Source organism: Manihot esculenta, chromosome 13 (genome assembly GCF_001659605.2).
Source record: "Manihot esculenta cultivar AM560-2 chromosome 13, M.esculenta_v8, whole genome shotgun sequence".
In the NCBI taxonomy this organism is placed as follows: domain Eukaryota; kingdom Viridiplantae; phylum Streptophyta; class Magnoliopsida; order Malpighiales; family Euphorbiaceae; genus Manihot; species Manihot esculenta.
The window spans coordinates 4,194,238-4,221,198 of NC_035173.2; the positions used below are offsets into that span (position 1 = coordinate 4,194,238).

The 26,961-nt window shown below is 31.4% G+C and overlaps 5 protein-coding genes across 8 annotated transcripts; 3 read left to right on the plus strand and 2 right to left on the minus strand.

The window, feature by feature from the left end:
• Positions 1 to 4,531: 4,531 nt before the first annotated feature.
• LOC110629654 (transcription factor MYB14) lies at positions 4,532 to 6,396 on the plus strand. Its single transcript, XM_021776728.2, has 3 exons — positions 4,532 to 4,843; positions 4,961 to 5,090; positions 5,680 to 6,396. Exons 1-3 carry the CDS (start codon positions 4,711 to 4,713, stop codon positions 6,257 to 6,259), a joined length of 843 nt encoding a protein of 280 aa, XP_021632420.1. The 5' UTR covers positions 4,532 to 4,710; the 3' UTR covers positions 6,260 to 6,396.
• A 916-nt stretch (positions 6,397 to 7,312) lies between these two features.
• LOC110629633 (pre-mRNA-splicing factor SLU7-A) lies at positions 7,313 to 11,900 on the plus strand. Its single transcript, XM_021776699.2, has 10 exons — positions 7,313 to 7,479; positions 8,100 to 8,266; positions 8,376 to 8,488; positions 8,659 to 9,072; positions 9,236 to 9,371; positions 9,467 to 9,766; positions 10,600 to 10,816; positions 11,006 to 11,109; positions 11,369 to 11,437; positions 11,525 to 11,900. Exons 1-10 carry the CDS (start codon positions 7,464 to 7,466, stop codon positions 11,600 to 11,602), a joined length of 1,614 nt encoding a protein of 537 aa, XP_021632391.1. The 5' UTR covers positions 7,313 to 7,463; the 3' UTR covers positions 11,603 to 11,900.
• Positions 11,901 to 12,536: 636 nt separating this feature from the next.
• On the minus strand, positions 12,537 to 13,393 carry LOC110629635. The gene has a single exon (XM_021776703.2). It carries the CDS (start codon positions 13,271 to 13,273, stop codon positions 12,701 to 12,703), a length of 573 nt encoding a protein of 190 aa, XP_021632395.1. The 5' UTR covers positions 13,274 to 13,393; the 3' UTR covers positions 12,537 to 12,700.
• A 5,069-nt stretch (positions 13,394 to 18,462) lies between these two features.
• Positions 18,463 to 19,843, plus strand: LOC110630087 (11S globulin seed storage protein 2). Its single transcript, XM_021777404.2, has 3 exons — positions 18,463 to 18,759; positions 18,838 to 19,281; positions 19,374 to 19,843. The coding sequence occupies exons 1-3, from the start codon at positions 18,475 to 18,477 to the stop codon at positions 19,758 to 19,760; spliced, it is 1,116 nt and encodes a 371-aa protein (XP_021633096.2). The 5' UTR covers positions 18,463 to 18,474; the 3' UTR covers positions 19,761 to 19,843.
• A 248-nt stretch (positions 19,844 to 20,091) lies between these two features.
• LOC110629634 (mitochondrial import inner membrane translocase subunit TIM44-2) lies at positions 20,092 to 26,747 on the minus strand. 4 transcript variants are annotated; one of them, XM_021776700.2, is made up of 14 exons: positions 26,567 to 26,747; positions 26,355 to 26,461; positions 25,221 to 25,304; positions 25,028 to 25,103; positions 23,106 to 23,150; positions 22,593 to 23,009; positions 22,404 to 22,472; positions 22,158 to 22,222; positions 21,986 to 22,054; positions 21,811 to 21,883; positions 21,545 to 21,649; positions 20,968 to 21,039; positions 20,801 to 20,863; positions 20,092 to 20,400 (listed from the first exon to the last, which is right to left on the minus strand). In XM_021776700.2, exons 1-14 carry the CDS (start codon positions 26,639 to 26,641, stop codon positions 20,269 to 20,271), a joined length of 1,452 nt encoding a protein of 483 aa, XP_021632392.1. In that variant the 5' UTR covers positions 26,642 to 26,747; the 3' UTR covers positions 20,092 to 20,268. The 4 variants fall into 4 exon arrangements, with proteins under 4 accessions (XP_021632392.1, XP_043805900.1, XP_043805901.1 ...); XM_043949965.1 differs by having other exon boundaries at positions 21,386 to 21,649; XM_043949966.1 differs by lacking the exon at positions 26,567 to 26,747 and having other exon boundaries at positions 21,386 to 21,649; positions 25,028 to 25,134; positions 26,355 to 26,413.
• Between the last annotated feature and the right edge of the window lie 214 nt (positions 26,748 to 26,961).

A 26,961-nucleotide genomic window follows, 5' to 3' on the forward strand; every position in this document is an offset into this window, starting at 1 on the left:
TTTCATATTAGAGTAGGGTATGGATCACAAATTTCTACCATATAAAAAGGCTGTAGGGCATATTTATTTTATTATATGTATATATATAATATTTGTAGTAGAGAAAGTCAAGATTTTGTTTTTGATGGCTTAATTCAAACCAGTGACCCACGTTTAGGTCATGATAGAATTAACAAAGGAAATAAAGTTAACAAATTTTTTTTAAAGAACTGATAAAGAATGTATAAATTAATTTTATTTCCTAAAAGTTTAAAAATAAAAAATAATATTAACAATATGATTATAGAGATAGCTTTTTTCTAGTGAGTGAAGTGAAGATTTCCTTTATTAATTGAATAATGGACTACTAGTCATGATTTTTTAAATTTCAATATTTTAAGAAGTAAAAGGCAAACTGATAAAATTAAACTATATATATAACATTAAAAGAGAAGTTTATTTTTATTTTTATTAAAATATCTTAGTATATAAATTTGTTATTAAATTTTATTTTTTAAATTAAAATAAAATAATTTAAAAAAAAATAAATTATTTTTCACAAAAAGTAGAAGAAATCAATTTTAAATCATGTGTCTCATCCCAATTATTAAGTCATTAGTTGATAAATTTTTGTGAACAAAAGCATACATACATAATCAGTCAATATTGTTGAAAATTTTGGATTAAAAAAATTGGATTATCCTAATTTCTTTGAAATGGGAAGAATGAGTTGATTTTGGTGGGATAAATATCAAACTTTATACCTAATTAATGACTTCAAGATAAAGAAATAGAGACAACAATGAGTGGACCGTGGAACATGCTATATATATATATATATTAAATTTAGATATATATTATATAAATTTATTAAAAATAATTTTTTAAATTTTAAAGATATTTTATATATATATTTTAAAACAAAACTATTTATTGTATTAATAAAATTCTATGAAACACATAAATACATTCTTTCAAAAGACGATTATACCTGATAGATTATCTTATCAAAGTATAAACAGTTAGAGTAGTATAATCATTCCAAATTAAATATTTGCATAAGATAATTTAATAAATATACTTCTCATTTTTTCTCATATTTCGAGAATAAATTATTAAAGTCTCTCGAACAAAGTCACGAAAGAAAATTTCTACTGAGATAAAACTCGAATAAGATTTCAAGACTAACGTCTTTGTTGCGATTCTGCAAACCTATAATAACTAGTAAACCTCCAATTCAACATTATCTTCCGAAATAATTAAATCAATAAAATTTTAAAAAAAACCGACTACAGAAATAGACTTATGATTATTCCACATTAACGAAAGGTCTCATTCCAATACTTGTCTATTGACTGAGAAGTAACTATCAAAATGTAAAAAATTATAAAAAAAATTTCATATGAAAACTAAGAGTTTTTATTTTTATAAAAAATAAAATGTCTGGCTTGTAATTAGGAACCAAATCCTTCAATGCAATAACTGTTTGAGGATTATCGCCATAAATCTGTCAAGAAGATCTGCATATTCTAAAAATTGATTAGATTATACGTGAGAAATATCTCTACCATACAGAAATTATAAATGACGATTGGAATATTTCTGGAACTCTTAATAGAGACGACAATATTTTTTTTTCATCGATAGTCAATTGATATAGATCGTCTTTCATAGAAAAAGGGAAAGAAGAAAGAAAGGAAAAGAGAAAATTAAATTTAAAGAAAAGAAAAAAGTTCGAGTATTATAAAGAGATCACAAAAAAAAAATTTATATCAAAAATAAAAATAAAAATATTTTATATTTAAAGAACGTAATTTTATATATATATATATATATACGGGTCTCCTATCCCACAGTTTAAAGATTTTTTAAGTTTAAACTTGGATAAACTTGAAATCTCACTATGCATTTTATTTATTTAGTTATTTAATAATAAATTTAATAAATAATACTGATTAAATTAATAATAAAAACATATATTCAGTCTCATTGTTGAAATTCAATTGAGTATCTATAGTTTAATTCAAAATATATTATTTAATTTTATATTTAAATAATATTTTATAATATCATATTCGTAAATAATAAAAATTTGTAGATTCAATGTTAATATGAACTCTCATATCACACAATATTATTTTAATATAAAATTAAATCATAAATTTTAAAATATATTTATAAATATAAAATTAATAAAATAATATTATATTTTTTAAGAATAATTACCATCCTAGTATACTGATAAAAATATTTTTATAGTTTTAAAATTATATTAAAATATTTTTATCCGTCAGATATTTAAAAAAAATTTTATTTAATTTACAGAGATTTAAGATTTCCAAAAATAATAAAAAAAAAAGAACGGAGAAAACAAGAATTGGACAGAGTAAAAGAATTTTTTGTATTTTAATTAACAGAAAAAATAGATTTAATTTAATAAAAGATATTTTTTATTAATGGAATCAAATATAAAAATATTTTAAAATAATTTTAAAATTATAAAAATATTTTAATTAATTAGACATAATTATCCTATTCTTTTTTTTTATATTTTTCTCATTAATAATTATAATGAAATTAACAGTAATATTACCTATAAATTATATTTTTTATTATGTAACTATATCATTATTTATAATTTATTTATATTACGATAGGTTACAATTGCATATATAATGAAATTAATGTATTAAAATATAAATAAGTTGGCTCATAACCTAAAACTGAGTTCATTTACGAGTTTATAAACAAACCCAGATTCAATTTGATCTAAAAAGTAATTAAATAAGTAAAATTAAGATTGAATTTTGGTTGAGATTAATCTCAAAATTATTTATTAATTTACGCCAACAGTGTCCAATGTCGGCTGAATTAATATTTCAAATGACAAAAGACAGTTGGATTTAGATTTGTAGATGGTCAGTAAATGCAACCTTAAATTACTAGTTAAATATTAATCATTACAATTTTATTTTTTAACTATCTGATGAATATATATTTGCATTCTTATATTAATTATATATTATTAACTGTATAATATTTTTTAAATTTTTATAAATTGACAAAGTTATATAAATAATTTGATGAATTAATATCTAGTGGCTAATGTCCGAAAGCGACACTTTTGTCTTACTGATGGCTGTCACTATTAAGGCACCACTAGCCTCTTTCTTTGACTTGCTTTTCACAATTGAATTGCTTTATTTTGAGCCATCCCTACGATATATATACATTGAAAATTTGATAATTTATTCATACGTAATAAAAAAAATAGAAATTAATTTATTCATATATATATAAAAATAAAATATTTTGAATATTTAATTTATTTATTTATGAAATTAATTCATCTTTTTTATATGATTTTCTCGTCTTTTTCATTTTTTTTCATACATCAATTCTGGATGACCACCTTTGTGAAATCCCACATTAAAAGTTTAGAAGGAAGTCGACCAGATTTTTGAGTTTTCTAATTAAATCAGCCAATTCAATTAAAATTCAAAATTATGAGAAAAATTAAAAAAAATACATAGAAAGGAGTTTCAAAAAATATATAAACCGATCAAATCAACTATAAACTTAATTTAAATTAAATCTGTTTATTTAATATTTTTTAAATTTTATAAAAAAAGTAAAATTGAGCTTTTAATTTTGAAATTTATAAATTATTTTGACGAAACAATTTTATTTCATTATACTCATTTATTTTTTCAAATTCTAATATATAGATTTATTGTTTTTTAAAGAATAATAAAAAAATACATCTGAACCTTTTATTCAATTTGCAAGAAACGATAAAGCTGTATTTTCTTACAATTCCTCACCTGTTATCAGAGTGCAGTAGGGTTTCTACCCATTCCTTGCTTCTTTGATTTTTTCCTCGTCGCTTTAATCTCTTTTGCATTTCCTCTAAACCTCGTGATTAATGGCGGAGTGAGGCAACCACAGATTATCAAGTCGATGAGTGAAAAATAGATCGCGATTCAAAATGATAAAATCTTCTCACATTGCAATCATTAGATCATTCAAGTATGATCTTGATCTTTAAAAATTTTAAAATAATTTAAAACGTTATATCATTTTAATAATATATATATATATATATACACGTGTTATAAAATGTGTATAAACATTTTAACTAAAGTTTAATAGTATTAAAAATTTAAATCCTTATATTCTTTTCCAATTTAATATAAAATTTTTAATTATTTTATAATTTATTATATAAAAGAGAAATATTTTATTTTTAATTAGAAAAGAATATAAAATAAACTGAATCGAAAAAATATAAAATAAATTAAAATTTTTAATAGATTTGATTCAATTAATTATTTAGGTTTAAATGGAATATTGATTCATCATTTAAAGTATATATGTTTTTTAATTTAAAAGAATGATATATTTAATATATATATTCCCACGTTTTGTTTGACCATCCGGGCAGTCACGAGCCACAAAGAAGAGAGAAAGTGAGAGGAAAGCAAGAGAACATAGTGAGAGATTTCCCAGAAGCGACGCCTGGTGTTTGGATATCCCTTTCATTTTGGACTTCTATCAATCATCACACACGCATCTCACTTTTTTAATGGATATATATATATGTATACACATCCCTCTCCTTCTCTCATTCTCACACTGCACTGAGATTTAATTCCATTTCTTATCAGAGAGATCTCTCCAATCCAAACCCATATAAATTAAGCGCACTTGGTTTGTTTATTGGTGATAAAAATGGTGAGAGCTCCTTGCTGTGAGAAGACGGGACTCAAGAAAGGTCCTTGGACTCCTGAAGAAGATCAGATACTCATCAGTTACATCCAACAATATGGCCATAGCAATTGGAGGGCACTTCCCAAACAAGCTGGTATTTTCATATATCTCTGTCTCTCTTTTTGAAGCAAATCAATGGCTGTTACAAGTTCTAAGAACAAGAAGCGAAAAAGAATGTTCTGGTTCAAAATCTTTTATTTCCATGATTCAGGTTTATTGAGGTGTGGAAAGAGTTGCAGGCTCCGGTGGATTAATTATTTAAGGCCGGACATTAAACGAGGAAATTTCACCAGAGAAGAAGAGGATACCATCATCCAATTGCATGAAATGCTAGGAAGTAGGTAAGTTTTGAATCTGAAACAATAGAAATAACAGAACAAGATGCCTGCCAAATTCCACTAACCCATTAAGCTATTGTACTTTGCATAATGAGCATAATCACTCTTATTTCTCGATGATAGTGAAAATGAATGTGCTAGTTTACAAAACCCATATCCTTGTCTCAATTTAAAATCTCTCAATTTCTAGTACTAAATAAGTGATCTTGTGAATAGCTCTCTAGATAATAGATCTAATTTATTTAAAAGCTAATTTTTAATTTTAGAAAAAAGAGTATTTAAGATTTTATAATGGACACATTATCTTATTTTAAAATAATATATAAATTTCTAAATTGAAAGAAATTTTAATTTCTTTTATAGAATATATTCAAATTAAATGCTTAGAGCGTAAAATATTTATAAATTTAATATGTTAAAATCATTTGAATAATAAGTTAGATTTAACTCATTTTAAAAACGAAATCAAAGAATATAACACATTGCTCCTATTCAAAATTAATGTGGAAATATACTTGAAATTAAGAAAGATGAACATCAACATTAGTGCATAAATCCCTGACATGATGTTTTTAAACTTGAATTTTGGCAGATGGTCAGCAATTGCAGCTCGATTACCAGGACGAACAGACAATGAAATAAAAAATGTATGGCATACCCACTTGAAGAAGAGACTACTGAAGCAAAATCCTGGCGACCCAAAAATCAAAAGACGTTCAATTGATATGTCTAGAGTTGATAAACAATTGAAAACAGAACCTGATGCTAAGTTGGTCAATTTATCAAATCATACAGGATCTGAGTCCTCTGATGGATTAGAATATAGGCCAATTTCTCCACAACAGTGTTCCTCCAGTGAAATATCTTCTGTGATCACAGGTGACTATGCCAATAATAACATGTCTTCCATGAAGTTGGAGTTATGGGATGATTTTCCAGAAATGGATGAGAATTTCTGGTCAGAAGTATTGTCAAGTGATCAGTCAACCTCGGCAAGTGATTTTCCGGCCACCGCAGAGGCTGTACAATTTCATATTCCGTTTTCTACACTAGAAAATGCCATGGAACCTGCAGCACAGTATGCCTGTAATTCAAGTATGCATGATAGCATGGAATTCTGGTACAATCTTTTCACAAGAGCTGGGAAATCACCAGAATTATCAGAAATTTAAATAATTTGGTTGGATATTAAAAAAAAAAAAAATCAGATGGCATATTAAGTGTAATGAATTAGATCTGTCCAATTTGTTGTGAGTTCAGAAAAGAAGACAACTTATACTATTAGAAAATTATTCAACTTGATGAAAAATTGTCCTGTTTTTTACTATTAATTCAGCATTGTCGGTGAAAAAGAATAGATTATTATTATTCTCAACAAAATATAAATATATATGAAATAGAAAAAAATTAGAATATGTACAATGATCATGATCCCTTGATGAGATTGAACAAAAAATGATTAAGTTCTGACTTTGAACTTCAAAATCAGTAGAAATGAAAAATATTATAAAAGATCATCTTGCACTAATTTATTTATTTATTTTGGAGACCTATATTTCCTTATTTTCTACAATTATTTTTTTTTAAATTGTATTGAGGTAATATTATCAATTATAATTAATGTTATAATTAGTGCCACATGAAATGTAGTGGCATAAATTTATTAATATTACATCGTATTTAATAATTATATTAAATAATATCAATTAAAATGAACAATAAGTTTATTTAATTAACTAGAATTTAATTTTCGTATATATTATTTATGGACTAAACTATATTATTTAGTAATTAGTTATAAATATATGTGAACTGTGATAACTAGAATTGAAAGATATTAATAACATTGACATGAAAATTTTTATTTGTATGTTATAAAATTTTACCATTATTATTATTAATTTTATTACATAAAAAATTCTAAAAATGTGATATTGTGTAAATCGTTTTAAATAATAAATAAATTTTCGTAATAAAAAATAAAATTTTAATGTTAAATAAGAAAATTAGTAATATTCCCAGGAAAAAAGTCACAACGAGGACAAAGGCGTAAGATCAGATCCAGTGGGCTCATACCGGGTAGGGCCATGAAGTTTACCCAAACTCGAATCACCTGAACGAATAAAACGTCATCGTTTAGCGCGAAGAAGAAGCTCAACCGCCTTTGGTCTTCTATTTTGCAAAGCGGCAAAGGATAAGAATGGAAACGTATTTAAGCTGATTCTCAGTTCATTCTCCAGTCCCTTTTTAAGCCTCCAGGGGATTTCCTCTATACACAGTCTAGGGTTTGGGGTTCCGTTTCTGCTGCCTGTAACCAAATTCAGTTTATTCACTGAAATCGTAGAGCTTGCCTGCATCACATCTACAGAATCCAACATGGCAACCTCATCAGGTAAGTTTTTTGATTGCTTCTCCAATTTTGTAGTTCAATTCAGCTTTTTGTTCAATGTAAGCGGGATGTTGTGGTTATTTTCTTGCTATCAGGTGATTATATGCAATTTATTGGTTAATGCTAGCTGTGTAGGTCTAACGATTTAATTATTGTTTGGGTTTTCTTTATTGATTTGGTGATTGAAAAATTGAAAATAATTGGTTCTGGACGGATTTAGTTCTCGTTGTGGAGACTAAATTGGCTATGTTTTGATTGGATAATGCGTCTATTCTTTTTAAATGATTCAGGGAACTTTTTTCCCCAAATATTCTTCAATCTGTTTGCTGCTCTTATGCGAAATACTGTTCCTAGTTCTCAAATAAAAAGAAATAGAAATCGGGAAGAGACCTGATGCATCATGTATTCTGGACACTTTTTTTTTTTTTTTTGGGGGGGGCGGGCGGTTAAATAAATTATAACATGATGTTACCTATAGGGAAACTAATTGATTAATCTACGGATATAGAGCATGCTCAATGTGACTTTGTTTTTGTATTATGCTAGGAAGATGTGTGTTATCTGTTTAGAGTTGACAAGCTGTGGAAAGCTAACTAGTCTCTGTCTTTATTGTTGCCTTGCAGTTGCGTTTAAGTCAAGGGAGGATCACAGAAAGCAAATTGAATTGGAAGAAGCACGTAAAGCAGGACTTGCACCTGCTGAGGTTGATGAGGATGGAAAGGAGATTAATCCTCATATTCCTCAGTATATGTCTTCTGCTCCTTGGTATCTTGATAATTCTCAGAAACCTGTAAGTTGCTAGTCCCTTTTTTTTCCTGGTGTTAGGACCCTCACAAGCTTCCGTATACCTTATTAAGGCTGAAGCTTGACTTGTCAATTTCTCTTCATTTTCTGTTTAGAGCTTGAGACATCAAAGGAAGTGGAAATCGGACCCAAATTATTCAAAGTCATGGTATGACAGAGGTGCAAAAGTTTATCAAGCGGAAAAATACAGGAAGGGTGCATGTGAGAAGTGAGTTCTCCCTCTCTATCTCTTGCTGTCTTGAGGATTAAATAATGTTTAAACCATATTATCCTTTGTTGACAAGAATGATTATTGTGGTTTTACTCTCATTCTTTAGCTATGCATGTTAACATTTTGTTAATGGAAGATGATAGTTTATCCTTGCATGTTTGCTACAGCTGTGGAGCCATGACCCATGATGTAAAGTCATGCATGGAAAGACCTCGGAAACTGGGTGCAAAGTGGACAAACAAACACATTGCTCCTGATGAAAAAATAGAGTCGTTTGAGCTTGATTATGATGGCAAGCGTGATAGGTGGAATGGGTATGACACGTCCAATTATGCCCGTGTTGTTGAGAGGTATGAAGCACGAGATGCAGCTCGGAGTAAGCATCTAAAGGAACAACAACTTAAGAAATTGGAGGAGAAAAACAGTAACCAAATTGATGAGGCTGGGGCTAGTGATGAAGACAACTATGAAGATGATTTGAGGGTGGATGAAGCCAAGGTCGATGAGAGCAAACAAATGGATTTTGCTAAGGTAGAGAAGCGTGTACGAACAACTGGTGGTGGGAGCACAGGAACTGTCAGGTTGGAACAATTTATATTCTTTTGTCAAAAGATTTGCTATGATTTCTTGAAACATGTAATTATTCAGGCTTCAGATTGCTCTTCATGTGTCTGGTTCCTGTACTTGCTGTATAATCCTTTGGCATTTTGGATGTCCTAAAATTTAACTGTAACACTTCTGCAGGAATTTGCGTATTCGGGAGGATACAGCAAAATATCTTTTAAATCTTGATGTTAACTCTGCGCATTATGACCCCAAAACCCGGTCAATGCGTGAAGATCCTCTTCCAGATGCAGATCCAAATGAGAAGTTTTATGGGGTAAGTTCTGTTAAAAATAGTCAGCAAGTATCCTTAGTACTTAAATTTCATTTTGCATCTCACGTTGATGATACTTTGTTCTTAATGTTTTTCAGGGAGATAATCAATACAGAAATAGTGGTCAAGCTTTGGAGTTCAAGCAGCTGAACATTCATGCTTGGGAGGCATTTGACAAGGGGCAAGACATTCACATGCAAGCAGCTCCATCCCAAGCAGAGTTGTTATACAAGAATTATAAGGTCATAAAGGAGAAACTGAAGACTCAAACAAAGGACACAATCATGGAGAAGTATGGCAATGCTGCCAATGAAGAAGAACTCCCAAGAGAGCTCTTGCTGGGACAAAGTGAAAGACAAGTTGAATATGATCGTGCTGGACGAATAATAAAGGGGCAGGTAACATTTGTCTTGATAATTGTTTTCAAAACTGTATCCATTTTTTTCAATTTGACAGCACAGTTATAGAAAAAAAGGTGCCATGAGACAACAAAATGTACTTGCAAAAAAATATATCATCTTGATATAAGATTCTTGAAAGTACAGTGTTTTTAAATTGATCTAGTCTTTGGTTATATTTGGCTTCATCTAGATGTCTAAAGACATGTTAGTCTTATGATTTAGTACATAATTACAAGATTTGGACCCCTGGGTTCCACATGCTGGTTTGTCTGTCCCAATGCACGAGATGTTTGTGTCCAATTCACTAGGGGGCATGACTCAGGTCACCAAAAATTAGAGAAAATGAAGGCAGAAAATGCGGGATTACCCCTTAGTTCTGTGATCCTGTTCATCCATCCTAGTTCCTGGGATGTTTGGGACAAAATCAGGGAGGAGAGGGGGACCCCTTGAGACTTCATTTTTGTCAATAGAGATCTTGCGAATTATTAGATTATAAAAAATTAATTACTATTTTATTTTGTGTATTTGAACTTGGGATTATATTAATGGAAATAACGTGCCATAAACCAAATTGATATGATTTATGTACCACATTTTGGATTGGTAAATTAGCGTACCAATTAAGTCTATCCATTTGTGTACCTTTTGTTTAGCCAAGTGTTATACCTGTACCCAATACCATATGATCCAAGATTTACAGCATTCCCAAGTAACTATGATTTAGTGCACAAAGATGATAAGATGTTTAAACATGTAAACAGAAATATAATATATGATCTTTTTCGACTTCCTACCCGTTTGTTAATTGCTATCTGTCGTACTATTTACAGGAGAATGTGCTTCCTAAAAGCAAGTATGAAGAAGATGTTTACATTAACAATCATACAAGTGTGTGGGGTTCATGGTGGAAGGATCATCTATGGGGCTACAAGTGTTGCAAGCAGACAATTCGGAACAGCTATTGCACAGGTGCAGCCGGAATTAAGGCTGCTGAGGCTGCAACTGATCTCATGAAGGCTAATATTGCTCGCAAAGAGACCACTGAAGGTTTGTGTATTGATTAATTCTCTCCTTATTTACTAGTTATTTTTGCAAATAATAAACTATATTTTTGGGTTGCTATTTTGATGTGAAAAGAAGCTTTTGACCCTTTTTTTCCCCTTTTTGTTAAAAAAATTTATCCTTTTCTATTTGTTATCCATGTGATTAAACTTGTGCTTATTATGCCTGGACCAGAGTTGCCAGCACCAGTGGAGGAGAAAAGGCTTGCTACTTGGGGAACTGAAGTTCCAGATGATCTGGTCTTGGATGAGAAGTTGCTTTCTGAAGCACTTAGAAAGGTTACTAACTTACTATGTGATTCAATCTTTTTTCTGGTCTTCTGCTCTCTTTCTTTCTTTCTTTCTTTCTTCCTTTTTATTTTTTTTATTTAATGAGTGGTCTACTAGGAGTGGCGTTTAGATCCATTAGGCCCTTAAATTGCATGATGTACAAATTTTCTTTTCAAAGAGAGATTTTAAAATTAGACCTTTGCTTGGGTCTTGAGTATGAGTAGTGATAAAATTTGTGCTTCAACTTTATTTTTGTTGCATTGTACAGGAGAATGACAGAAAGAAAGAGGAAAAAGATGAAAGGAAGCGCAAGTATAACGTTACATGGAATGACGAGGTACTATATTTGCCTCCGTTATTAAATCTACATTATGGTTTTTGCATTTTTACAGGTTACTCACTGATATTTCTTTTACAATTTCAGGTTACTCCCGAAGAAATGGAGGCGTATAGGATGAAAAAAATACATCATGATGACCCAATGAAGAATTTCCTACACTAGCTTCAGAGAAATATATATACATATCTATAATCTTCAAGGACTGTTTTTCTACTTCGGCTTCGTCAAGTGCAACTAGCTATGCTATTGTTCGTTGTACTGCTTTCTCCGTGGCAATCTTTCGACTATCTTTCTTTGTGGGCTGTTTGTTTAAGAAGTGAAATGAATGCTTCTGTGCAGTGATCGCTGACTTGTTATTGTAAAAAATGTTCTCTCCCCTTTCCATTCCAACTGGTGTTTTAGAAAATTTTGTGCCATTTTATTTGCTGTATTTTAATAAAATAAATATATTTTTTTTCAATTTTATCCTTGTTTATCATTACGCTAACGTGTTTATTTTTCTAGTCACATTTTTATACTTTAATTTAAGTTGAGGATATTTTAATCAGTTATTCGTTTTTTTTTTTTTTTAAATAAGGTTATTTAATTATTTTTTAAACTTTTGTACAAAATTTTTAGAAGACATTTACTAAATGGAGGGTGTATATGTTGTACATTACGTAGAAAGGAGGTTAAGATCTTCAACAGTTCAAGCCCCTCCTGGGAACATTGCTCCAATGCGTCCGACTCGCAAGTCCATAAAGTATTATTGCATGTGCATCAGGATACGACAATATTTAATTAATTATTCAATGCAATCTAATGAATATAAATGAAGCCTACAACTATTAACTGTTAAGGAGTAAGAGTATTTACAGTTTGTATTGAATAATTCTTCCTAGAGTGGAGGTTTTTGGGTATGTTTAGGTTAATTTCTGTAAAGAAAATTTGTAACTGTCTTGTCCAAAACGGACCTTTAAGCCCCCCATTGCCAATAGTGGAAGAATGCACACAAGACAGTTATCAAAAAACTCTTCCAGCATCTGTTTCCCATTTGAAAGGAAATTTCTTCTTTTAATTACTTCCGGAGAACATAGATGCTTAATTATACCTTAAGTACGCAAAAGCAAGCACAAACTAATCTATTATTTGGAAGGAAGTATTTACAGAAGAAACCATCACAACATCAGCAATCAGTGCTTCAAACACTTCAAATTCATCTTAAGACTTTATAATTAATCTCCTCCCTCTAATTATCTCTAGCTAGATCTGCTACAGCTACTATTCGCCAGGACCATCTATAAATAAACCTCCAGCTATCATCTCCTGAACCTCCATCTCTGACCGGAAACTAGCAATGAATTGCTCAGCTCTTTCATCTATTCCTCGCATTTGAGGAGATGCAAATCCCAACGACTCCCACATATCATCTGCAGCTGCAATGGCTCTTTCACCTCCTTTTCCATCCTCCCTGCTTGCTTCTGCCTCTGTTGACACTATCACAGCCTGGTGGTTGTCCAACAACTTCATAGTCTTAGCACTAGGCATACACTGCTCCACCAACTCATCAGCAACAGGCTCTTTAAAGAGCTTGTCAACATATACAGGCGCAGTTTTTTTGTGGGGGAACAAGCGGCTTCTACGTCGTTTGAAAGTAAGAGAATACTTGGAGGGACGGAAAAAAAACCTTCTTGAACTGCTCTGACCACGCTGCTCAAAGAAAGATTTCTTGTATTGATATTTAGGCTTCTTGAGAGCCCTGGACTTGTCGGGTTTACGAAGCAGCTTGGAGGTGATGCTCCGCCATGCTTTCTTGGCAGGTGGAAGCCCAAGGCTGAGGTTTAGGCAAGACATTAGAGATTTGGTGGCGATAGGGGGCGAAGGTTAAAATGGTTGTTTATAATATGAGAGAAGCAACCCATAATATATTCGTTGAAGCACTACGAATTTATTTATTTATTTATTTTTTTGAAATATGTCAGATGGATTCGTATTCTGTAGGTACCTGGCTTAGTCTTTACGCTAGATTTGTGGTGCTATAAAATATACCTAGAAGATTGGCTATGGCAGTCGCCAGTGGCTGCTAATTTAAGAACTGGCTTAGTTCTTACGCCATCAGTTTCAAAGGGCATATAAGAGAAACAGCGTAAATTCAAGAAACCCATCTAATTTTTTTTCTATAAAGACATACCTATCTGTATTTTGGTATCTATGATCTAATCCACAGTTAAATTTCATAAATTATAACCTTTTGGGATGAAAAGTCTTTTGTGTCTGAAACGAGAAAACCTTTTGCGAGCAAAAGAAAATGATGGGATCCAAGGATGCGATGCCTTTCTCTTGTTCATCTATTTCCGCTTTATTACAAATATTCGGATCAAAAATAAATAAAGAATTTAAATTGATTATTATATAATTAAATGAAAACTTTTAAGATGAAACCATTAAATCCTTTTATTTTAAATAAAAGGAATTTTTGAAAAATTTTTTATTTGAGAATTAATTGTGGAAAAATAGTACCTAGTGGGTGGTTCTGTGATAAAAATGAATCTGGCTTCAAAGATTCCACGCGGTTGCGTACAAAGTGTTCACCACGTAAAAGATTACAGATTCTACGACTACTTAGCTACTTGTCTCAGAAATGTTAGAACATAAATACAAATCCCATAAAAAAATATCTTTTTTAAAAGATATAATAGCATTAAAAAGACAAAATATTTACATGTTTTAGTATTTTAATTCAATTTTTTTTATTTTTGACATATTATTCTAGATTTTTAAATTAATTTTAATATTATTTAATTTTAAACATCAATTTAAGTGATGTGTATGATCATATATGTCAATGAAAATTGCATTTTTTATTCTTAATATATAGTTTTTACATGATACAAAATTAAACTTTTATTTTTAAAAGAAAATATTCATATTAAAATTAGAGATATTTTAGTGAATGTAAACCTTTGGTTACTTAGTTAACTATTGGTTAATTTTTCTAAAAATAAATTTATATTAAATCAAATTTATTATTAAAATCATAAAAATTGAAATCAATCGATTAAAAAAAATAATTGAATTGAATACAAATAACACAGTGGTGGCAGGAGTAGAGAATAAAATAAAAAAAACTGAATATTGTCTTATGAAATTGAAATTGAAATTGAAATTTGGATAAAATTACAATTAATTTAAAAAATTTAAATTATTATGTCAAGATTTTATAATTAGATTAAATCATCAAGATATATAAATGTATGAATTTTTAATGCTAATAGGTTTTTTTTTTAATATTTTCATGTTTTGAGTGCTAAAATAAATTAATGAATGAAATATATATTCCAAACAAGAAAAAACTAAATTATTTGTAAGGATAATGAATTTCTCTTTTTCATGAACAGGAAATACTTTTTCTGAATTTTGAGAATATTATTTATAGCATTGAATTTCTTATACATTAATCTTATTAATGATATTTATTATTTAATATTACAACTAAATAAAAAAAAATAAGATGTTTCTTTTGAAGAATACAATTTTCTTAAAAAAAAGGATTTTAGATAAATTTATAAGTTGCAAATTGTTTTTAGATGATTAGAAAATTTATTTTTGATTAATTTAATTTTTACATTAAAATTAAAATTGATTGAATAAACTCAAATGGGTCATTTTCAAGTTGAGTCATTTAGATTGTTGGGTTAATTTTCAATCAAATTCTTATATTTTTGTGTTATTCGGCTCAGATAATTTCAAAGTTAATTGAAACAGATTGTATATACTGCTTTGGATTAGGCATATTCGGATCAAATTAATTAATAAACTCAAATTGTTATTAAATAAATTAAAATATAAGCACGCACAGATAGTGTCATTCGGTCGGTTCGGTTCGGTTCAAAATCGAACCAAATTAAATAAACTAAAAACTGAAATTTTAGTATTTATAAAAATCGAAACGAATTGATTTTGGTCAGAAACTAAATTGAACCGAACCAACCTGATTCGGTTCAATTCTGGTCAGTTTGATCGGTTTTGATTTTTAATAAATTTTTTATTTTTTACACTTTATTTTTAATTTTTAAAATTTAATTAAAATATTTTAATTTTAATATAATTTAATTTCTCGATATTATTAAAAATAATATATTATTATCACTAATCAATTCGGTTCGATTTTTTTAATTTTTTTCTGATCAAAATTGAATCGAATCAAAATAATCAAAATTTTTAAAATTAAAAATCAAACCGAATCGACTTAAATAAAAAATCAAGCCGAATTTTAAAATTAATTCGGTTCGATCAATTTTTTCAATTTGAATTAAATAGTGCTCACCCCTACTAATTAACTTTAATCAAAGACTTAACCTTACTCACAGACTTAACTCGTAGCTGTTGATAAGTTCATCCGAGTGAATTTAAAAGATTTAGGTTTTACTCTCAAAATTTTTCAATTAAAAAAAAATTAAAATATAACTAATTAATGAATTTTTTTTTAAATTATAAAATTAAATAATAAAATATTTAATCGTTAGAACTAATAAAATTTTTAAAATATATTTTATATATATTTTAATGTATTTATGAGAATTGAAAAATTAATTAATGAGTTTTTTTTATGAAATAGATAATAATAAATTTCTCAAAAATTGAAAAATTTTGTGAAGGATTTACAAACCGTGCTCAAAGCACGTTAGATTTTGTTATAGTTAAATCCGCCTGATCTAAGATATTGTTTAATTTAATTATCGAACATTCCGAATGAAACTAAATAAACCAAATTAAAGTTGATTAATTAATTATTAATCATTTATTTAATTAATATAAATCTGCAGCTTAATTAATTAATAAATATTCATAGTGTAGCCGGCCTCTTGTTTAACTCTGATTATTAAAATATCATGGTTTCTTGTCTCTTTCTTTGAATCCTCTACTCTATAAATAGAGAAGCTAACTGAACTTTATCTTCAGAAAGAGAGCTGCTCCAAATTAATTAAGGAAGATATGGCTAAGGCTACCACCTTCTTCTTCTACTTAGCTTTGATGCTCTCTTTTCTCCTTATTGCCTCCATTGCTGAATCCCGATCATTGCTTGCCAGTAAGATTTCCTTCAATCTTTTCTTGGGAAAAAGAAAAACCTCTTCTTTAGTTTTATGTGTATATTTATTTTTAGAAAGAATATTTTGACGATTTATTCGAAACTAACGTGTAATATGTGAATAGTAGGAATTACGGGAGAAGAAGCGACACCGGATTGCGACTCGGTGTATGGAGTGATAACCGGAGACACATGCTTTTCTGTAACACAGATGTTCAACTTGACGACTCCTTTCTTTGACTCCATCAACCCTAATCTCAACTGCGACAAGCTCTTTGTTGGTCAATGGCTTTGTGTTGATGGCTCGGCAAGTTAATTTACTAATTACGCTGCTCAAGAGTAATTAATAAATTAATTAGACATAAATGGATGTGCTTGAATAATTAAGGAGATTAACCTAATTAATCTCCACGTTGATTTTTCATCTGCTTTGTTTTCTTGCTTTTCATTTATCTTGTTAATCAGTGGCTACTGAATTATGCACCAGTAATGAAGCATTATCCATTTGGAATCTTAATGGACTCGTCTTTCTTCATAAATTTCATGTTATGTTATATATAGTGAGAAATTAATATTGTCACTAATAATATTGATTTAATGACAATAATCAATTATTATGAAGGGTTTTGATGGTTAATGAAAAATATTTAAATTGTCACAAATTAATGAGTAATTAAAATCTCATCATATGTCTATACCCGAACAATTCAGTTAATCTAAGGATCCTTTGAGAATAAGATTGTATTTTAATAAATAATTTATTAGATTTCGTCAAAAATTTTAATTAATATTATTTAAATAAGATAATATAAAAAAAAGTTAAAAATTAAAAAATTTTATTAAAATTTTTTAAAAATTGAAAGAGATTTATAAATAAAAAATTATAAAAATATTCAAAAAAAATTAAAATATAAAATTAACCCTTAAAATATTTATTTTAAATTTTGTGATAAGTCTGCTTTCCTCGTCATATTTTTTAAAGTTTTACATTTTTAAAAAAAAATTTTAAAAATTATCATTTTTGTTAAGTTTATCATAAAATTTAAAATTAATTATTTCGCGTAAAATTTTATTTTTTAATATTACAAAATTGCAGATAAATATATTAATAATTAAATATTATTTTTTATTTATTATTTATAAGGGTACACTTTATGTCCATTTTATACAGTTTATTTTAATTAATTAATTAATTAAAACACCACATTAATTACTAGAAAAATTAGCAACTTAAAAACATTCGAAACATGTATAGATTATGTAGTTTTGGTTCCTCAGTTTTGGTATAAAAAATTGGGAAGGGAGACAAGTGGTAAGCGCTAAGCATTGCTACCGAGCAACTATGCTTCTTTTCATCACCACGTACTACCTCCCTTCACCACCTCAAACTGTAAGGTGGCGACTCCTTGTTAATATCACGACATGGCTTCATGCACAAAAGATTTCTTCCAGTCTCAAGCCACTACATTCCAATTATTCTCTCGCCATTATAAAATGAGCTTCAAGTCCTCAGCCTAGTTACCACCTTAATTATATACATTCGCTCTTGGATATTTTCCTTTATTTTAGACTTCATGGCTATCATTAAGCTCGTTTTAGCATCTTTTGTTTCTTTACTTGCTTTTGCAGCTGGACGGAAAGCCCAGAACCAGCAGTTCCAGGGACGACAATGCCAACTCAGGAGGATCACTACAACCCAACCTTCTCACAGGATTCAGTCGGAGGGGGGTACGACGGAGGTTTGGGATCCGATGGAGGACCAGTTCCAGTGTGCTGGAGTTGCCGCCATGAGGGACACTATCGAACCCAACTCCCTCTCATTACCCCAGTATTTCCCTGCTCCTCTTATGATTTATATTGTGAAAGGTAATGAGAAATTTGTTCATATTTGGTTTCAACTCCAATGAAATGACTCTGCTATACCACCGAGTCAAGTATGTTCAATGTTCTTGGGAAAAAAGCTAACATGAGAAATGCTGTAAATGGCACAGGAAGAGGGATTCTAGGAGTAAACATTCCAGGATGTCCAGAGACATATCACCCTGAGCAACAATCTCCATCGGGACGTAGAATGGGAACCGGAGGAAGAGAAGACCGCCACCAGAAATTACATAGGGTGGTTACCGGAGATGTCATTGCCATACCACATGGCTCAGCTCATTGGTGCTACAATGATGGAAATGAGGATCTGGTCGCCGTCTACGTTGTTGATCTTAACAACAACAATAACCAGCTCGACCAAAACTTGAGGGTATGCATGGCTATTATTGTTGAAGGCTTGCAAGGCTAATTTTACTACCGCTACTAATTGTGATATGCATGGTTGAAGGGATTTATGCTGGCAGGGGGCCAATCCAGGCAAGGGCGGGAGAGAGGATCTCGAAGGTCTCACAGTGTTGAGGACACGTTCCAGAATGTTTTCAGTGCGATGGACGAGCAACTGTTGGCGGAGTCCTTCAACGTTCCGACGGAACTTGCAAGGAAAGTGCAGCAAGTGAATGGGAGGGGAACAATCGTAAAGTGTGACCCGCAAATGCGAATCCTTAGTCCCTCTGATGAGGAAGGAGAAGAGTACAGGCACGGCATGAACATGGAGGAGGAGAATGGGATTGAAGAAACCATGTGCACCATGCATATCAAACACAACACTGACTTCAGAAGAGAAGCTGATCTTCATACTACGCAGGCTGGAAGAATCAACCTCGTCGCCGCAGAGAAGCTACCTATCCTTCAACTCCTGGAAATGAGCGCTGAGCGAGGCCACTTAATGCCTGTAATTAATACTCTATATATCACTCCAAATTGAATTTCTTCTACAGTCTTATATTGATTAATATTTTTGAATGCTTTCAATTAATGTTGCAGAACGCAATGCACTCGCCACACTGGTCGATGACAGACCAGAGGGTGGTGTATGGTCTTCAGGGCGAAGTGCATATACAAGTAGTGGATGAAACTGGAAATACAGTAATGGATGAAATGGTTAGAGAAGGTGATTTGTTTGTGATCCCTCAATTTTATGCATGCGTTGCAAGAGCAGGAAACAATGGATTCGAGTATGTTGCTTTCAAAACAAGTGGGGAACCAATGAAGAGCCCCATGGCTGGTTACACTTCAGTGATGAGGGCCATGCCCTTCGACGTCGTCGCCAATTCCTACAGCGACATGTCTCCTGAGGAAGCTTTACAAGTGAAAATGAGTAGGGATCCAGAGTCCATGCTGTTTTCACCCACCAGGAGGTCCATCGACTGATCTTAATAGAGTTTTCTTCTTTGCTGCTGCTGTAAACAGGGCCACTACTTACAAATCCCTCTTGTAAATTTCGAGAAGGATCCGTCGCTGCGTGTAGTATAGAGTTGTAGAGTTTATGTGCCAACCTCTCGGTTGTTGCAATCAATAAAATAAAATGTGGCCTTGTTTTGTTTTGATGGCATACAAAATAACGAATCCCCAGTATAAGAATTAGGGCGAACGCAACACTTTGATTAATATGAACCATATGCTACCATTTTACAAAAAGGGATTTGTCATTCTAAATGGCAGCAGCTATTTCTAAGCAGTTTGATCAATTGATCAATGCATAGGAACAGGCAAAGTACCCAATTTCTTTATTCGATAAATTTAACAAGAAAAATAAACTAAGGATGTCCCTGGAGCGACAAAATCAGAGCAGCAGACTACAAAAGGAACAACAACAATGATGGAGAAAAAATGGGTTTTCTAATCGTACATAATCTCAGTAGAATTGTGAAAATGAAGCCTAGATGAGGGCTTGGAGACCAACTTGCTGCATCTCTCTTAGCTTCCATATTGGGTAGATAGCACCTTCTCCAAGTTCTTCTGGATCCAATTGCTGCATGGCCCATGCATAGTAAACAGTGTGGATTGTATCCTAGAAGATCCAAAATTCTCAGAATATATTGAAAATCTATATGGAAATGATAAAAGGAGCAAGTACGCAGCTATAGTTAATTTAGCTTATGCTTCCCGATTTGTAAATTAAAGCCTAGTTTAGCACTAATGCCTTGCTCAATAGCATTTTCAAGGCACCACTTGAAATGTCAAGCGTGTTGCCCTATCAATTTAGGAAAATCACGTCTGAAATTTTTAACACCACCATTTGTTGACCTCATCTTTTAAGATTTGTCCACAGATTAGCTTCAATATAGCAAAAGCTAAGATGGCAGCTTATGCAGGCTTTGCTTAAAGGCGCTTAACCTACTCAATTCCACACTTGCAAATTATTTGGCAGTGTTTACCAAGTATTTAGAAGACTGTATAAGCGGTTATACCTTGCCCCCTTCTGTTACTGCACCATTTCGATCACATACACAGTGGACTTGCTGTGTTTGGAACTGCAATTATTTCCAATATACAAAGAAATCACTTATCAAAGTTTTTTGATGCCTTCAACCAAGTAACAAGGAAAGAAAATGAAAAGGAAAAGAGAACAGCATACTGCTACAATAATTATTGGGGAGGTTCCCATCATTTTGGTCTCTCTTACTTCCACTTCTGATACATGTAGAATCTGCACCAAGACAAACATAAACTAGAGGTTAGCATCAACCCATATATCTTAAATTCTAGACTATATTAACCAAGTCAATATAAATAGGAACATGATATGCTTGTTTTAATAATGAGCGAAAAAAGAGGCAATTATCCATGGATGTATTCACATTTTCCAGATCAAGTAAAATCCTTGAGTACATTTTCACTTGTGTGCTCAAGGATGTTTTCTGCTTATACAAAAGGTTTAAAAAAAGGAGATATTTCTTTCATCAATTGTGATAACATAGCTAAAGCATTGCAAATATCTGAACAAACTAGCCAAAATAAATGGACTTTGGAAACACCAAAGGCAAAGTTCTTACCTTGTTATCAAAAGATATACCATGGCTCTGAAAAGCCTTGTGCTCTGCCTCACACCGAGCAATGACTTCAGGGCAGCAGTACTTCTTCAAATTTTCTAGGTCTCTCTGCACAAACAAAACATTTGTGTACTTTGGAAACACCAAAGGCAAAGTTCTTACCTTGTTATCAAAAGATATACCATGGCTCTGAAAAGCCTTGTGCTCTGCCTCACACCGAGCAATGACTTCAGGGCAGCAGTACTTCTTCAAATTTTCTAGGTCTCTCTGCACAAACAAAACATTTGTGTACACAAATACAAGATCAGGATGACTCTCAAATGTGCACCACTCAAAATGATGTCTCCACAGTAAAAACAATAATTATGAAAAAGCATTAGAAAGGGGGCAAGAAAAACACAGCGCTCACAAATAAGCTCCAGACTTACCTTCATATAAGCATTAAGAACAGGTCTAACAGCTTCCTGAATTTCAGCCACAAAATCCATCAATGAGAACGATCTGATGCATACAAATAATCATTTGGAAAGAGGAAAATGAAGAAAAGAAAGAGATGGGTGAAGGGATTCTTTCAAAGAAAAAAAAAAGCTCACATGATCTTACGGATCTCGACGACATATTTCCTTGAATGAAGCAGCGGCATCTGTTTCTTGGAAGATAGTATCACTAACACTGTCAACAAAAGAAAATGTTATCTATGTTATTCTTTAGGTATTCATGTGATATGAGAGAGAGAGAGAGAGAGAGAGAGAGAGACAGACAGAGAGAGGCATACTCCTGAATTTTGTGAACAATAGGATTATCACTGGTCTCCCATCTTTCCTGCATGTCCTGTGCAATCTGTGTATCCCAGCCAAAAGAAAAGTTAAAACACATATCAAGAGGAACATAATGCATTATTAAAGAGCAAGGTAAACTATAACTCTCAAACGACCACACCCCTCCCCCCCAAACAAAAAAAATTATATACATATACATATATATATAGAGAGAGAGAGAGAGAATGGATGATAATTGATACCTCTTGACTCTTTGTTACAACAGGCTCACTAAAGCCAGCAAAACGCTTGAATAGAGGATGACCTTGCATCTGGTTTAGAAGAATAAATTCATTCAACATAAAAAGCAAGACAATTATAATAAACAGTTATTCTTTTTATATTTCTTGTTATGACACCAAGTGGCATATTATCAATCAATATAAACTTACCTTTTCTCTAAATGTCTCCCACTTTTTACTCCATCGAGACTGCTTTGCGGGTAGAACAATAATGTCTGTTCTTGTGCTCATTTCACCTTTGAAGGAAGGAGGGGGGGTATATTCCAGGTGTTTTCTCCTATTAGGATTACTGTATAACTCATCCTTCAAAACATCATACCCATTCTTCACAAAGTTAGTGACCTTTGCTACCTTTAATCTCTGGAAGGCCAAAGATACCTTTGAGGAAGGTATGCTTGACTTAAATTTTCCAAAGAGTGTTTCTTCATCTTCTCTAGTCCCACTCTTTTTGTCCATCTCTTCACCAGATGAGGCCTTCCTATCATCTTCTACATCAGTACCATTTGTGTCTGAAGTGCCAGCTGACTCAGAAGACTCTTCCCTTCCAACTTTAAAAGTTTCTCTGACCTGAATAACAGAGTGTAAAATGATTAATGCTGGTAATTATCAAAGGAATAAGCAGAAGCTCTCAAAAAGAATTTTCGAACAAAACAGCGAGCAAACCTCTTCTTTTGCAGCTGAAATATTATCTTTAACATTGGCAGAAACCTGCAAACAAAAAAAAACCGATAAATCATTTTCTGTGACGAATATGCTATTTTAAACTCATGAAGAAGAAATACAGTCAAGAAATACTAGATTTATAAATTATTTTTACATAATTGTTAAATAATGAAATTGATATTTTTAATTCAGATTTTCTAGTATAATTAGGACGTTTATATCTCTAGTATTAGGGAATTTACGAATATTTGAAGAAACTTTCTTAGGTTTAATATCCTCCTAGATAGTATTAGTTTCTAGTCAGATTGGTTTCATATTATCTTATTTTGAGATTAAAAAATCCTAGTAATAGTAGGACTAGTTATTAGTCTATAAATACCCATGTAACTTAGGTATTTTAGTAGAGCTTATTATTATTGATATTGGTTGTTGACTAATGAGGAGATCTTAGGACATAATTGCAAAGATTAAGGGCTGATCTCATGCCATATTCTTAGGCTAAATTATAGGGCATAACTGTAGAGATTTTATACCTTGTAATTTCCTTATTAGCTTTGATTCCTTGTGTATAAATTAGAGTACACATAGCTTGTAAAGATAACTTTCTACAGAAAAAGAATTCTCAAATTCACCATAGGCAATTGATTAATAAAGGGGAAATTATAAAAGGCTTTAAGCAGGAGTTCGGATGCTAAATGATTAATAAAGGGGAAAGTTACAAAAAAGTGTCTTGTAGTTTTTGCGCATTTTTTAAGTTAGTGTCTAAGATTAACTTTATTCAATAACGAGGCATTAAGCATTTAATTAAAATAAGGAAAAATACAAAAAAAAAAAAAAGTGTTTTGTGGTTTCACGCTTTTTTCAAGTCAGGGTCCATGGTTGATTTTATGAGAAAGGACTTGGTATTTTTTGTTGTTAGCAAAATGAGACATTTCCACTATCCCATTAAATTCTGATAACAAAGTATTAAATATCTAATTTAAAGTAACGTTTAATTATAAATGAGTCCCACTTGAAATAAAATTTAAAAAATTAAAAAAAAATAAAAGGCAGGTCTAGTTCAAGTAACCCTTAAATTTAAACTGATGCATGAGCCATTGAGGTTGGTATTTGGTAAGCTCGTTCAGTAGTGGGGAGGCTATGGCTATGAGTCCTAGGACTTGGTTCTCAGTAAGGCATTTACCGATTGAACCAATGTTATTGCCTCTGACCTGATGATGATTGTTGTTGTTGTTGTTGCTGCTGCTTAGAGGGCTAGAAAGTTACTAGTGTTGAAATAAAGGAAGAAGAAATAAAGAAGAGAAAATAGGCTAGCAGGTAGTTCACCTGTTCCTCCTCTTCTTTTCTTCATCAGTTAAACTCGTTCCTCCACTTAGAAAATTAAAAAATATTTTTAATTTTTTCCAACCATCAAATTATAAGGTACCACCTTTTTGTGATTTTTATGGTAGGTTTTCATTATTTTTCCTCAATAAAAGGGCTATACATATAAAATTATAGAACTTTAACCTAAAGCATCATCCAAGACTAAGAAATTTGAGGCACATGCATATGCTAGTGCAAAGGAATAAGGGATAATAACAGAAAAAAGAATATTTTAGTTAAATTAGCTACAGACCATAACTGTTGGCAAACATGTTATTTCCAGAGTACAGTAAGATCACAAGCAAAAGCACATGCAATTGTTGAAGTGCTATCTTGTACATTACATATGATGCAAAGCAACATAAATGTGGGTTAAACGCACTTGTCTGTTAAGCATTTTATTCTGAACTCGTGTTCCACTTAGGATATCATATAGAATATATTGAACATGACAAGAAGTAAGGCATCCACTTATGTATACATTATAATCTGAATATGAACTACAGCAAAGCCTAATATGAACAAATATAATATCTGAAGATAAATCTGAAAAACACCTTTTTTGCTGTAGCTTCAGCCTCTGTCCAAACACCATCCACATGCTTGTAGAGCTGCTCAGTTGTCTTCTTAATTCTGCATTCACCATTCACCATCTCAGCCCCTCCTTTGACATACAAAAGTATGTCTCAGCCTATTAACTAATAAAACTAAAATTACATAAGGCAGAACATAATAATGACGTAAAATTACCTAACTTTCAGGACATCTTTCACCCCCTTCAGTTCTTCTGCTTTCTCCTTAAGCTCCTTGACTGACTGTTGAAATTCTTGATTTCTGCATCCAACAAAATAGTAATCAGATTATTCCTAAGATAGATACTTGTTTGGAGTTGCAGAAAGAGGAGAGAAAACTGAAAAGAAGAACGAGAACTGCGTAAATATTGGAGAATAAACACTTTTTAAAAAATCCATGAAAATTGAACTGGGGTTCTTAGAGGAAACTTCCTCACTCTAGCTATTACCATAACAATAGCTCATGTGTGATAGCAACATAGCAAGGAGTCTTGAAGCTAAGAAATTAGGCCCAAAACAAATAAAATGACATGAGCTGAAAGAAAGAGAAAGAAGGAAAGATTCTAGAAATATACAGCTGGAGGAGGTTAGCAAAGAAATTAATCAGTTAGAGAAAATTGCTGTGGTGTTGCCATCTGGAGATACCAACAGAAAGGGATTCAAATCTATTACATATAGAGGCTATTCCCATCAGCCAGAGGCAGGCTTGTTCTTATTTCCTATATATGTATACATATGGGGATGCATATAGCAACATAGCAAGGAGAAAAGTGGTTGACAAGCAACCCCCAGGAAACACTTCCCGTACTAGCACAGCTAGGCCATTTCTTCTATGTCATTACTTATCCTTGGGTTTAAGCCTGAGGCGTGCCTTTAGTAACTATGCTTACCAAGTTCCCAAACAATGAAAATCGGAGATATTTTGATATTGAGCACCAGCTTCTATCTTCTTAGGAAGCATGTGCAAAATTTTACCAGCATGATTTGTAGAGGAAACATCCAGAGAACAAAGAGTTAGCGCTTGCACAAAATAAATACATTACTGTTATGATAACAACTAAGCCTTAATATCAAACTAGTTGAGTTAAGCTACATGGAAATTTCTCCTCCTTTCAACCCTGTTTGAGAAAAGTTCATCAACATAAATTACTGTTACAGAAGCTACGGAGTTTTCAGCTATATATTCGCACATATGCACCATTACCCTCAATCCAAAATCAAACACCTGAGACTGAAAATATAAGGAACAACAATCCACACATGCATGTATCTATAGAAAGTGCCAAAGCTTAAAAGGAAGATCAACCAATACCTATTGGCCTCTCCTTTTACTTGCTTGGAGAATTGATTGAATACACCAAATCGACGATAACCCGAGCACCCATTTGTCGACGGAAACCGTAGTCTCGTGCTTGAAACCTAGTGCATCAAATCCAAACCCAAGAAACAAAATCACTTCCATAATAATTACAAGAAGAAGAAAATGAAGTTTCCCTATTGCATATTTGAGTGTAAGAGAAGAACCTGTTGAGACGTTAGGTGAAGAAAAAAGGGCTGCCTATGGAGGAACAAGTGACGGAGCAGCCTCCTACTAGCCATTAGACAGTGAATTTTTCCCGGGAAAGTGAAGGATTTTATATTATAGAGAGTAGAGACAGCTCATTTTACATGAGAGACTTGCTTTCCAGAGAAGGAAGGAAGGAGAATGTGTAGTTTTCGCTCATTTTATATGGGCCAATTAAGGTAAGCCAACTAAGAATCCAACTCATATGAAAATATTTTAATTTCATTTACAATTTACAAAAATTAATCATTCATTTCAATTTTTTATTAGTTTAATTTATATAAAAATTTAATATTATTAAATTAAATATTAAAATATGTATTATTATACATATTTTAATTAATTATATAATAAT

Coding starts and splice junctions, on each gene's coding strand:
- LOC110630087 (XM_021777404.2), top strand. CDS start 18,475: ATGAGAAATGCTGTAAATGGCACAGGAAGAGGGATTCTAGGAGTAAAC. Junction 18,760..18,837: donor AGCTCGACCAAAACTTGAGG/GTATGCATGGCT, acceptor GCATGGTTGAAG/GGATTTATGCTGGCAGGGGG. Junction 19,282..19,373: donor AGCGAGGCCACTTAATGCCT/GTAATTAATACT, acceptor TTAATGTTGCAG/AACGCAATGCACTCGCCACA.
- LOC110629633 (XM_021776699.2), top strand. Junction 9,372..9,466: donor CAAATGAGAAGTTTTATGGG/GTAAGTTCTGTT, acceptor AATGTTTTTCAG/GGAGATAATCAATACAGAAA. Junction 11,438..11,524: donor ACGTTACATGGAATGACGAG/GTACTATATTTG, acceptor TTACAATTTCAG/GTTACTCCCGAAGAAATGGA.
- LOC110629654 (XM_021776728.2), top strand. CDS start 4,711: ATGGTGAGAGCTCCTTGCTGTGAGAAGACGGGACTCAAGAAAGGTCCT. Junction 4,844..4,960: donor GGCACTTCCCAAACAAGCTG/GTATTTTCATAT, acceptor TCCATGATTCAG/GTTTATTGAGGTGTGGAAAG. Junction 5,091..5,679: donor CATGAAATGCTAGGAAGTAG/GTAAGTTTTGAA, acceptor GAATTTTGGCAG/ATGGTCAGCAATTGCAGCTC.
- LOC110629635 (XM_021776703.2), bottom strand. CDS start 13,273: ATGTCTTGCCTAAACCTCAGCCTTGGGCTTCCACCTGCCAAGAAAGCA.
- LOC110629634 (XM_043949965.1), bottom strand. CDS start 26,641: ATGGCTAGTAGGAGGCTGCTCCGTCACTTGTTCCTCCATAGGCAGCCC. Junction 23,151..25,027: donor CTGAAGCTACAGCAAAAAAG/GTGTTTTTCAGA, acceptor TTTTGTTTGCAG/GTTTCTGCCAATGTTAAAGA. Junction 20,401..20,800: donor CAGTAACAGAAGGGGGCAAG/GTATAACCGCTT, acceptor TGGATCTTCTAG/GATACAATCCACACTGTTTA.